Source organism: Mustela nigripes, chromosome 2, assembly GCF_022355385.1.
Source record: "Mustela nigripes isolate SB6536 chromosome 2, MUSNIG.SB6536, whole genome shotgun sequence".
NCBI classification, from domain to species: Eukaryota; Metazoa; Chordata; class Mammalia; order Carnivora; family Mustelidae; genus Mustela; species Mustela nigripes.
Genome location: NC_081558.1, coordinates 143383697 through 143396619, shown reverse-complemented (window position 1 = coordinate 143396619; position 12923 = coordinate 143383697). Strand labels below are relative to the sequence as shown.

The window sequence follows — 12923 nt, the reverse complement described above, 5'->3', positions numbered from 1 at the left end:
GATTTCACCAAATTGCCTTATTCATATTTTTAGTTATAAATTATAGATTTTTAAAACAATTTTACTAATTTGGCAAATAAGTATTTTGCAGGGATGATTCTGTTAAACAGAACTATTCAGGAATTTATGGGACTGTAAATCCCTTACATTATCTACTTAGCTTGAGGTATAAAATTGCTTATTAGTATTGACAGATACCATATTTCAGGTTCTTGTTTATGAAATATTGAAACTCATTTTTACTAGAAACCGCTTTAAAATTTAAGCCCTGTGCCAGTTTTCATTAAACCTGACCTTAATAGCTGAAGATCTTGGTTTTGCCTTACTTGAAAGTCTGGAATCTTTTTTTTTTCCCTAGGATTCTTTTAGCAGAGTATCTTAATCAAAATACAATTAATATACCTTTCCTCACACTGACTCAGAGTTCCCTAATGGACGCTTTGTTTCCTTCTTTATTTAAATTCGAATTACCAAATTGAGAAGCTTTTCACCCATTTGCCTCTGCCTGTATTTAGAAATTTTCTTGGGCGCCTGGGTGGCTCAGTGGGTTAAGCCGCTGCCTTCGGCTCAGGTCATGATCTCAGGGTCCTGGGATCGAGTCCCGCATCAGGCTTTCTGTTCAGAAGGGAGCCTGCGTCCCTCTCTCTCTCTCTGCCTGCCTCTCCATCTGCTTGTGATTTCTCTCTGTCAAATAAATAAATAAAAATCTTAAAAAAAAAAAAAAGAAATTTTCTTGCCACTGATAGCCCATGCCTTATTCAGTTATTGTACTAAACTTTAAGCTACTGTCAAGCCTTCCTTTCCTTTTTACATAGGTGCTATCATTGTTCTGTCTTCCCCCCCTTTTGTCATTTGCAGAGTACTCAAGGAATCAACTAAAACCATCACCAAATATAAGGACAATTGATACTGACAGCTTAAAAATAATACAGACCTTTCCTAGGAAGTGCAGAATGTTTGCATTGACTGTTTATTAAAATGAATAATGCAGTTTCTGTAATTAGCTTTCTGGAGATTATTGTAGTGATAGTGATACTTAGTGATACTCTAGCTTGTTGGCATTTCAGAATAATAACTTTATTTAAATTTTGACTTTATACTTTTCTTCTTTAAAGAACAGTTCTGAACTTAATTATTGGCATTGCTTTGTTACATTGACAAAATTAGTTTAGAAACTTATTTTACTAATCACTGGGGAACAGGCTTTTGTTGGAAGTCCTTTGTCTGCAAAAAAAGCTGAGGGTAAGAATTTATAACAAACACATTTACCCTCTTGTGTATATCAGGTCAGTAAGGTAAAGGAGCACTAGGGAGGAAGAAAGTTTTGCCAGGTAGACCAAAGGAAGAAATTGGATAACTTTTCAGGATTTAAACTTCATTGATAAACACATGCAGTATTTCTGCTTTAATGAAGAAAAGGCACAGCGCAGTTAACAAATGAGAGTAACAGTTGCTAGGTGCACTATCCCCATGAGTTGGCTTGTCCTTTCTTGGGATAGCACCAATATTTAAAGAGAAATGAATTAGGAAAGCAGCAGTGCACATGGGTGTTAACTTAAAATGAATGTCCAAATTTATGGTCTTTTTACTAGATACCTGATTTCAGTTAAATTGTCTTGTTTAGTCTTTTATTATAGTGATTATTCACTTACATCTGTTTGCATCTAGTTTAAAAATTACTCGATTTAAAAAGTTCTTGTTTAAATCACGTATTTTGTGTTAGAAAACAGGTATTCGGTATTTGCTATCATCGTTCCTTTGAGATTTCATTTTTGAAGTTAGGAGTAGGTCAGAAATAAGCTGCTTATATGAGATAATTTGTTTTGTTTTATTCATTCTCCAAGAAGCTTGGGTACATCATTAACACCCACCAGTACTTGCTAACCCAGATGGTAAAACTCAGGTTTCAGAGCTTGGCTAATCTAGTTTTTGAATGCTCAGTAATAAGACATTTTAAAAATCTTTTTATTGAAGTATAATTTGTATCAGAAAGGTACACCATTCATAATTTGTATAGCTTAAACTGAATGCACCTGTGTAACCAGGACCCAGATCAAGACACAAAATATTGTAAGCTCCTTATTTTGTGTCTCTCTTCTTTCGCCTAACATTTGATATTCATCTGTATGGCTCTGCACAGTTGTAGATCTGAACTAAAGTTGATTTGCCAATGCAGGGGTTAAGGGCACTAACACCCTCCTCCCCCTGTGCAGTTGAAAATCCAAGTATGACTTTTGACTCTCCAAAAACTTAACTGCCTATATAGCCTACTGTTGACGGGAAGTTTTAGTGATAAACAGTCAATTAACACATATTTTGTATGTTGTATGTATTATATATTGTTTTCTTACAAATTAAGAGGAAAAAATTTATTAAAATCATAAGAGAAAAATACATTTAAGTCCTTAAAAAATTCATGTAACTCACATACTATGTTGTACACATGAAACTAAATATATCAACTGTGTGTCAATAAACACAGATAATTAAGATCCTTATTTATCTGTACCTGTGCAGTTCAAACCCATGTTGTTAAAGGGTTAACAGTACGTAATTATGAAGAATCACCATAGTGAGTTACTTGTTGAAGACTGTTACTAGTTAAATATTCTCTCCTTATTAGGAGATAATCTCTACTTATTAGATGAGCCTATGAACCCAAACTATTTTGTAAGCCCCCCAAATATATTCTCTAATAATTTGTACTTAGTACTTACTTGATTTATTATGTGATTACATTTTGACCTATTTCAGTTATGGATAACCAATAGAGGATAATCAAAGACATGAAATTAGAGGACAAAGTTTTAGTGACCTGACACCTTTTAGGAATGGATCTCAGATTTATTAAAAAAAACTTAAGGATAAATGTTCAGACATTAAAACAGGAAGTGTTAGCTATTATTGGATGATCGCATTTATAAATTAAACAATCTGAAGCATGTGAAGAAATTGAGAAATTGATAGAACTTCTATGTAAATTCAGGAAAGTTGAGATTTCTCATTTTAGAACGTAGAGTAAAAAATACCTAGATGTTGCCTGCTTTTTACAGTATTGATTAGCAAGTTACAGATCCATCACAAAAACTAATATAATTTTAGGTAATCTTTTTATAACTAGAAAAAATAGGAAGAGATGATTACAGACCTACTGTACTTCATTTCAATAGGATAGTTATTCAAAATACAAAGGAAACTTGAAGCTACTTTCTTTATACTTTACCTGGATAGCCAGGGGGTTGTTTCAATAGAGGCTTGAGCTTACTTTCTGCAAGTGGATGCATCTCTGCAAAATAGTCTTGCCATCACTATAAATTAACATTAATACAATTAATAACTGTCTTCCTGGTTATGTCAACAATGTTGACCTTGAATGAGATTTAAAACCACTTTTAAAAATCCCTATTCTGTAGAGTTTTATTCCCCCCACTTAGTTCTAAATGGGAAAGAAGAGTTAAGGAAAGCATTGGAATTGAGTTACTTCTGCTTTGTCATTGTTGGCCATGATTATCAGAAAACAGGAAAGAGGGGTGCCTAAGTCTCTGCACAGGTCTTTATCTCAGGGTTGTGAGTTAACACTGGCCTACTTAAAACCTCCAAGAGCTGTGTATTTGCTTAAGGAATGGAAGACTAGCAAACCCTTAGGAAAGAATGCCATGTCAGAGGCAATTAAGTGGTGGTCACAGTAGAGAAACCAATGAACTGGGTCTTGATATGGGAAAAGATAGGTAAGAACATCATCACATGACTGAAAGTGATAACTGTCATTTAAAATTCAAACATTTTATGTCTCTCAAAGTACAGCTGGAGGTATTGGTCAAAGCTTCATTAGGAAGTGACCTTTTGAGTTGGAACCTGAAAGGTGGGTAGAATTTGGTCACACAGAGTGAAAAACCTGAGGGAAAGGGAGAATTCCAGCTTGGGGAATACAGTGAGCTACTGTGAAAGTAAAGAGCATTTGAGATAAGGACAGTTAAATTTGGTGCACAAATCATTTGAAGACAGCAGAGAAGAGATACTGGATTGGACAGAAACCAAAGGTAATAGAAAGATAATGAAGGCCTGAATGAGGCAATGGAGAGGAGGGAAGAATAGTTAACAGAAGGTAGGAATTAGACAATGTTACAACTCAAGAGATACCATAGGGAAGCCGTCAAATTTGACTGCAAAGTCTCAAATCTAATTGAGGGAATGGTGGTACCATTAGAAAGTATTAGTGAAAGAATTGGTTTGGAAAAGTGAAAATAATAATGAGATTCTGGTTTTAACTACTTTTGGTTGAGTGAGCTGGTAGAAAGTCAAGGTGGAAACTCAGTTAACAACTGGAGCTGCAGACACACAGCTTGTTAGAGAAGCTAAGGCTAGAAGATATTGAAGACCATTTATTTATTTGTTTCGTTATTATTATTTTAGAGTTTGAGCTTTAAGAAAGGCGGAGGTTGTCAAGAGTGAGCAGAGTAGGGTAAGAGGGTCAAGCCAGGCCACTGGGAAACACTGCCTACTTTTAGAGAACAGGAGAAGCTCTGAAGAGCACAAGTGATCTTATGAGACTGGACGATTCTGAGACTATTATTTACTAGCCAAAAAGAAGGGAAAATGTTTGATTCTCTATTTTGAAAAAATTTCAGTTTTACAGAAAAATTCCAAGAGTAAAAAGAAGCTCCAGCAATCTTACCGAGATTGAACATTAACATTTTGTCTTACTTGCTTTATTATCCTAACATATTATCTAGGAACCATTTAAGAATAAGATTCAGATATCCTGTCCATTTGACCTAAAAATACTTTTAGCATATGTTGCCTAAGAAGATTCTGTTATGTAACAGCAGTTTAATTAGCAAATTCAGGTTTGATATACTGTTACCTAATATGTAATATAGAGTTTATATTCAGATTTTACAGTTATCCCACTGTCTTTCATGACCATTTTTTACCTGATCCAAGAGCCAATACAAGATCACAGATTACATTTAATTATCAAACACCTGTCTTTTATAAATATACACCTGTCTTTTATAAATAAACACCTGTCTTATATAAATAAATACTTTTTTTACATTAGTCTTCTGTAGGACTGTTTAAAGTTTGAATTAGAGTAGCCTAAAAGAAGTCCATATTATAAGAAGTGGGAAGGAGAGACAGGTAAGATGCCTAAAATTCAGCTGAAACAGCTACTGGGACTCGAAAAATGTTATAAGAGGATGTCTTTTGTTTCTCAGATTTTGGGGGTGGGGGGGTGATGGCAAGAGAAGGAGACCATGTAGACATTAATGTGGGTGTATCTCTTAGAACAGAAATTGAAGTATATTCATGTACCAGTTATTGTCTATATCATGATTTATATGTATACACACACATATCTATTAAGTTGGGATTCTAATTATCTGGAATTGGAAAAAATAGTGTAATTTGAAGACATTTTAGTCAACTCTTGGGTTTATAGATTATGTATTTGCTATCCTTTATATTCTGTTGTGTCTTCCTAATTTTATTCTGATAGTTGTCTAAGGTTAATTGTCTACTGCCAGATTTTTAACCACAGATCTACATCTCATTGCTTGATGTGGTGTTTCAGTGGATCCTAAGCATTTCTTCTCTCCTTTTAGCTTTGCTATGACTAGCTGAAATGGGACACCTGCCATGCTGACATTATTTTCATCATATAACCAGACGTCAGAATTGGTGATGGGAAATTATTGACAGCTCATCCATTATTAGATGCTTCTACTCATGTGTTTACCACTTTCTTAAGTTAGTGAATTTTCTTAACATAAGTCATCACAGCCTACTCTGAAAAATCATAGTAATTATTTTCAGGGTGAAATTTGAGAAACAGTTGAAATAGATGAAAATAGTTGGTACAGTTGTGGTGGGTGGTGTTAATTTATTTTTACTTTTCACCAGAATAATTTTAAGTAAACCAAAGCTTTGACTAGAACAGAAATTTGTATGTGTGAATTAGTGTGTAAACTAATTTGCTAAACCCAATTTATTTTTGTTTTTTTGCAGAATCTGTAAAAAAGCTTTTTAATAAAAAAAAAACTTACGGAACTTGTTCAGATGAAAAGGACATTTAAATATGTGGCCTGAAGTTGTTGAATCAGAACAAACCTAACATCTATTTTGTTTTATTTTCCCTCCAGTCTTCAACAATGAAAAAATTTAAAACTCATACTTCTTCCAGTGTACTTAAACCTACAGATAGTTTTGCAACCTTTTGGGAAGAAAAATATTAAGTGGAATTTTTTATATTTTTGTTTCATTAATTTGGGTTCGTACATATTTAGATGAGAGAAATGACTGTATTCTATTTGGCATTCTCTTTGTGTGTACATGTGCGAACTTGTACTAATATTCTAAATCACCAAATCAAGATATATATTAGATTTTTGTGATGATCATATAAAGTATTCAAATGCATTAGTTTACCCAAAATTAGCTTCTGTGTTTAGGTTTCAGCTGACTACTCTAAAACGTTTTTCATATTTGACAGAAGTAAATTTAAATAGATGGTAGAAATTTAGGACATGTATTCAATGATATTTATCTTTAAGAAATAGCATTTTTATGCAAAATTTGTTTCCTGGTTGGTTTCAGAGTTTAAAGATCTTGGTTATAAATACCAAAAGGTTTGGAAGGTGCTCGTTTTTTTTTTTTTCCAGTTTTTAATTGTGGTATTTAGCTCAGAAATAGTGGTATATATAACTTGTGTCTTGGAAGCCAGAAATGGATCTTACTGCATATCTACCTGGTGGTATATCAAGATAAAGAACATATTATTTCCCTACATCTACACACTATTTGAAGGGTAACAAGAAGGGGAAGGAGTTGTTTAGTGTGACTAATCCCCACTCCTTCTGTTCAGAGTGACTGTTAACTATTCATCTTCAAAAAATTTATTTGCAGCATCTACTTCTATTTTAGATATTGCTAACTTAGTTCAGAATATAGTACTAAACATATGTCTGGAATGGTCATACATGCTTTGTTTCAAGAAATGCGATAATAACTCTTAAAAGCATAATATGTCATGCTATCTTAAATTTTAAGAGTAGCTGTATTTCCTAATGATAGCTGTTGTTAGTAAAAGCTCGGTCAGATATCCCGCTTTCTATTAACAAAGCCTGTTATTCCTTATCACATATGTATTTGAATAATATATAACTGGCTTCCATCTACTGTTTTTTCCATTTTTATCTTCTGTCCCAACCCCCAATTTCTATTTCTTTTGATCCTCTATAGGCTATTTCTACTCCTTTTGAAAGAATGGGGAGTATAAACATTTGTTAATGAACATGTTCTATTAAAATATCAAAATATCAATAACCTATCTTGTTAGGGGTATTTTCTGAAGCTGTATGAATTTTTTTAAGCCATGAATTTTGCATTTTCTTCCACTAAGAGGTACATTTGATATGATGCATAGCTTGCTAAACACATTTTCTTAACATTTCTCATACTTAGTTTTTAACATAGCTAATCATCTTAAATTATATCTTGGCTGATCCACAGATAAAAGGGTTTTCTCTAATTGTGTATGTCTTTTTATATGTGAATTTCTTAGGACACATTGTCTTTGCAGTGTTCTTATCTTTGGACTAATTTTTTTTCACAAGCTTTTCTTTGATATTCCTAGCCTCATTTCCCCAATACTTAATCTATGGAAGGACTATATGTAATTTATTGGGAGCATAAAGGGTGGCCCCATTTCCCCTTTGTCTCCGTTTAAAAAATAAGCACTTCCGACATTTAGGGAAGCAAGCATTTATTTATTGTGTCTAAGATTTCTCAAAACAATACAGTGAACTTTTTGAAGAAGGTGGTGTACACTTGAAAGTGAAATTTTGTGTCAAAGCTAAGGACATTTACTCATATAGCAAGTTCCATTAGGAACTCTTATATGTTTGTTTGATTTCCCATATCAGTTTTCTGGTGACTTGGAAATTGCAGGTCATCCACCTTCTAGCCCTGTGCTCTCTTTGTTCTATCAATATAAATTTGCCATAATATTAGCTAAATTATAATAAACTTAAACCTAATTTTTGCTGGACTATACTATATGATTTAGTAGCTCACTCTCAGTTAAGTGGGACTTTTTCCTCCTCACAAATTAAAAAAGAAAAAATGAAGTGATAAATACGGGAAATGTTTGGGATTTGTTTTTGACAGCAGTCTTAACCAGAGATTGGAGATTATGATTGATATATCAGAATAAGTTTCTAAATATTCATTTTGGGGAGGATTCTAATTTTAAATTCATTTTTTAAGAATATCTAAATCCTAACTATGTTCATCTACAAACATTTCAGTTACCCAGTTTTATTTCGAATTTTTAATAAGGATTTCCTGCATGTTGGAATTTGGTCATTGAAACCCTTCAAAGGTAACCTCTGGTAGCAGCTAATTTTGAAAATGCATGGTGGAGAAAAATCTGATAATGGAAGTTTTGTATTTTTGTATTTTTAAATGTAAACAGCTCTTAAGTCCTTAATTTGCCCGGTATTTGTATAATGCACACACCCTTTCAAAATTTTCTCTGCAAATGTCATAGGAAAATAACTAAATTGGCTTTATATGATTGGTTTTAATTCTATATTCCAGAGGCTTTCCAGGCATTTGTCATAACAGTGCTTATTGTTGACAGGCCCTTTAACAGAGGGTCAGGTGTCTGCCCCTCAAATGGCCAGTCCATCAAAGCCTTCACAGACAAGCCAAATTACTAGCATTACAAATACATATATTTCAGGAAGGATATGCTTTGCTACATATGGCCAGGTATTGTATCTTCTCATGGGACTTGTCCCATGAAAGAGTAAATGATCCAAAGAACTTTTTAAAATTATGGTAGTATTTTGGTTGATAGGAGACAAGAGTTGCATAAAAGCTTGCTAAAAAATGTTTTGGTAATATGTTGATGTGAAATGACCACAACTTTAAACTACTACTTATCCTCATTAGTATGGGTTTTTGCCTTCACCAGGTGATTACATCATAGGGCTGTGCTTTGACAAAAGATAGTAAAGTATGATTTTATTGAAGTCAAATGTGTTGTGAGATTACATTTGGAAAGATTATATTTGTAAATTGGAAAAAATCCTGATCTTCAGATTGTGTGGGAGACTTTCAAAGACATTGTATAATAGAAAAATTCCATTAAAAGTTAAAATCTGTAACAGCACAACTCCAGCCCCCTATATTTGGGTTACATATTTCTGGAGATTGCTGCAGAGTTTCCTTACAGTGCTGTCTTTGAGTTTTCTATGGCTTTGCATATTTTGATCTTCCTCAGTGATGGCTTCCTTTCCCCCCCTCCATTGCCCCCTTATGTCATTTTATTTAGGGAGTTAATGTAGGCAAAAATATGCCCATAAATTTGTGGGTTGCCTTTTCTGCAGATTACTGACAACTAAAAATAGAAATGAGTATTCATACTGCACAGAAAATGTTGGTAATATTACCCTTCAGCAAATAAAATAGATGCCTAATTGAAAGCTTTCTTGTAAAAAATTTAACAAATATAAGATTAATCTTAAGTAATTTTTACCATTATTAAATATTCCTACCCCTAATTTTGTTCTTTGGTCATATACAGATGAGCTATAGGACCTCTTCTGAAAAGGATACACTGTTACGTCTGTTTATAAAACGCATAATAAAATTCTGTTCTTTCCACCATGTTGACTAATTTTAAAATTGGTGGGTATAGAGACACACTAGGATTTAGTTATAAAAATTGAATGCGTCTTGAGCATTTAAATGATTGGTATGGATTATTACTGATCCATTCACCTGTGTTAGAAGTCTAGACATTCATATGGATATGAACCAGATAATAGACACAAGTGACATTCTGTAGGACCTCAAAACTGTCTGTAGCAAGTTAATGGTGTTAAGTCGTAATTTCTGGATCATGATCTTAAACCTTTAATTGGTTCCATTTCTTCTTGACTCTTCACTAACAAGTATTCCTGATGGCCTGAAAGTCCATGTTGAAATTTATAGTTTGAAGTATCCAGATTAAATATAAAATTATTTTACATTTAAAAAATACTTAAGTACAAAATATCAGTTGTGTAATCATGGTAAAAAATAAAACTTTGCTATAAAAGATTTTTAAAGGCTATTTGATTAAAACACTTATTTACTTAAACTCTTTGCTAGAATTTTTTTTAGAATTCAGCATCGGAGGAGGAATGTGACATAATAATGATCGAAAGCCGAAAGTTTAAAAGTTGTGATGCCCTCACATGGTTGGAGGGTTATTCTAGCTTCTAAGGACTGAATGTTGTCCACAAGAGTGTCTCATCAGGTCATAAATTGGTAAGACTTAATGGATTAGATTTTATGTATTATACCTGATGTTATTGTATTGAGATGACTATTTATGAACAAAATGAGCACATTGTATAACTAAGAGTATAGTATTAAATATAAGTTCAAACTTGGAATTTTAAATACTTGGGAGTATGTAATCCTTTCAAAATTTCATGAGGCTGAGGGCTGTATCTTTGCAGTGGTGTTTAATAATCAGTTTAAAAAATAAAGTGACATCCTGTGTTATGTAAACATTACTTAAATACTGCTGTGGCATCTGCTGTAGATGCTTACAGTGTAGTTAAGGGCCCCAAATACTTTCTAGGTATTATCGCAGGAGATATTTGAGAACTAATATATTAATCTTTTATTTTTAAAAAGAAAGACCTTACATCCATTTTCTTCATAAAATATAGTTTAAATTACTTTGCTTTTGGGATTTTATTTTTCTTCTAAATGTCTGTAAAAATAAAGCCAGGAAAGCTTTCTCAGTTCTTATCTTGAGAACCAATATCAAATGAAAATAATATACTAGAAGTCAATAATATACGTTTTGTATGCCCTGAAAATGAAAGATTTCCTTTCAGCATCGTATTCTGCTTGGAAAACAAAAATTTTAAAACTTGTTTTATATAGCTTTTTATTTTGCTTTGCATTACACAGCTGTATTCTGTAGGGGACTCTTAGAATAATACAGTTTAGACTAAGATGAAGTCCTAGTCTTTAGTCTGAAATCATCATATTTTGCAGTTGAAGAACAACTTGGGTTAAGTTGTATGTCCAAAGCCATACAGTTGTAAAATTAATATTTTCATTAAAGTATGGTGCACGTATTCTGTAAGTGTATCACAAATTATTTGAAATTCTTGAATAGGCTACCATATCTATTTCTAACTTTATCTTTAACCCTCTGGGTTTAGTCAGCCTCTCCCTTACACACATACATCTATCTTTTGAGTGATATTCTAAATTGTTTCTGATATGGTATTCCATGACTTTAATCATATTCTGTAAACTTAAGTTTTGTAAAACAGTAATTGCAATCATTAGTAGCTTGGGAGGAAATGCAGCAAACTAATAATAGTTGTCTTGGATCCTATAAACTTTTTATTTTTTCATTTACTACGTAACTCCATAACTTTGGTAATTAGGAAAATAATTTCTAGTTTCTTTAGTGTAGGATATTCATCTTCAATTGTCAGTGGATGGGTGGTCCTCAGGAGATCATGAACCCTGTGAAATACTGTATGGAATTCAGTGTATGATCAGTTTTTGGTGAAAGGTTCAGAGCATTTGTCAGATTTTTTAAAGCATTTGAATAACATTGCTAATGAATGTATCTATGAGAGACAAGCCTTGTTATATATGCAACTTACATGATGTAGGAAAGAAATTTTCAATAATGAGTACACTGATTCTGTAACTCTTGAATTTTATCCAAGGCTAGTTTAATATAAGTGAGAGACTGATGAAACAAATCAGAGCTTACCCACTTTGAGCTTAGGAATTTCATACTGTCAATCTCTGCTCAAATGTTCATTGAATTTCTCCACAGAATAGTTTTTATTTTTGCTACCTAGTGCTTACTCTGTGTCACACGCTATGCTGCCTATTTGGGGCATGTTGTTTAACTTCCCAACAGCTGTATTATATAGATACCAGTACCCTCAGTTTACAGAGAAGAAATTGAAAGCTTAGAGAGATTAGATAACTTGCTCAGGTCACATAGCCATTTAGTGGTGGAGCTAGGATTCAAATCTGGCTTTCTAACTGGAACCATGGCTCTCAGTTGTATTCTGGTATGCCAAGAGTAGCTCTGGGGAACTTAAAGGATAAGGGAAAATTTTATATTGAGTGAAGATGTGAATACATAAATTAGATTTCCTTTGAACTTATAAAACCATCTTTTAAAGCACCTGTCAAAAAAATACATTTGGTAAGTTGCTTATAATTAAGTATATATTGCATTAGAAATACCTTCTATTCAGATTTAATGCTTGTGATTATAAGCAAATATATATGTGTTAGAAAAGTTTTAGTACTTACTAGAATAGAATTGTGCCAAGTGTAACAATTAAGGAGCTCACCCTTTAATATTTAGGATTTATTAATAGCAGACATTTGGGGGAAGCAGTTTAAAAATCTGCTTTGAGCTGCAGATGTTTCTTGGAGTAGGTGAATGAATCACATGTAAAACCTCCTACTAAGTGCTATGTCAGTTTCCCATTTGCCCTTAATTGTGAATAATTCTATAAAGATACCTTTTCTATGTTTACTTTTAAAATATGTATGCAACAAAATTTATATTTTAGATACATGGATTTTTTTAATTGAGCACCTACTTTGTGTAGAACCTCTCTTATTTTAAGTGTTTATAATAAAGATCCTATGTCTAAATAGGATTTAAAGTTAAATCCACAATAATAGTACTTCTTAAAGCAAAAACATGTAAAACTGTAAGAATTTGTTTACTCTTCAGCTTAGTCGAAATAGTCTGCCTATCAAGCATTAACTTAATTTCTTCAAGATCATAGTTTAAGTTTACAACAACTTGATAGGTCATCAGAACATGGAAATACTAGGTCTCTATCATTAAGCATCTGCCTTCG

General features: G+C 32.8%; 1 protein-coding gene across 3 annotated transcripts in view; it reads left to right on the top strand.

Annotated features, from left to right (window-relative positions):
• Window positions 1-12923, top strand: part of TSC22D2 (TSC22 domain family member 2) — a 48915-nt gene that overhangs the window by 15670 nt on the left and 20322 nt on the right. Inside the window, exon 2 of one of the 3 annotated variants that reach the window (XM_059391741.1) lies at window positions 10162-10250. The exons of the other annotated variants lie outside the window; for them this stretch is intronic. Within the exon in view, the coding sequence (XP_059247724.1) occupies window positions 10162-10204 (43 nt within the window). The 3' untranslated portion in view covers window positions 10205-10250. Of the gene's footprint in view, window positions 1-10161; window positions 10251-12923 lie in introns of those variants that run through there. 3 annotated transcript variants of the gene reach the window in all.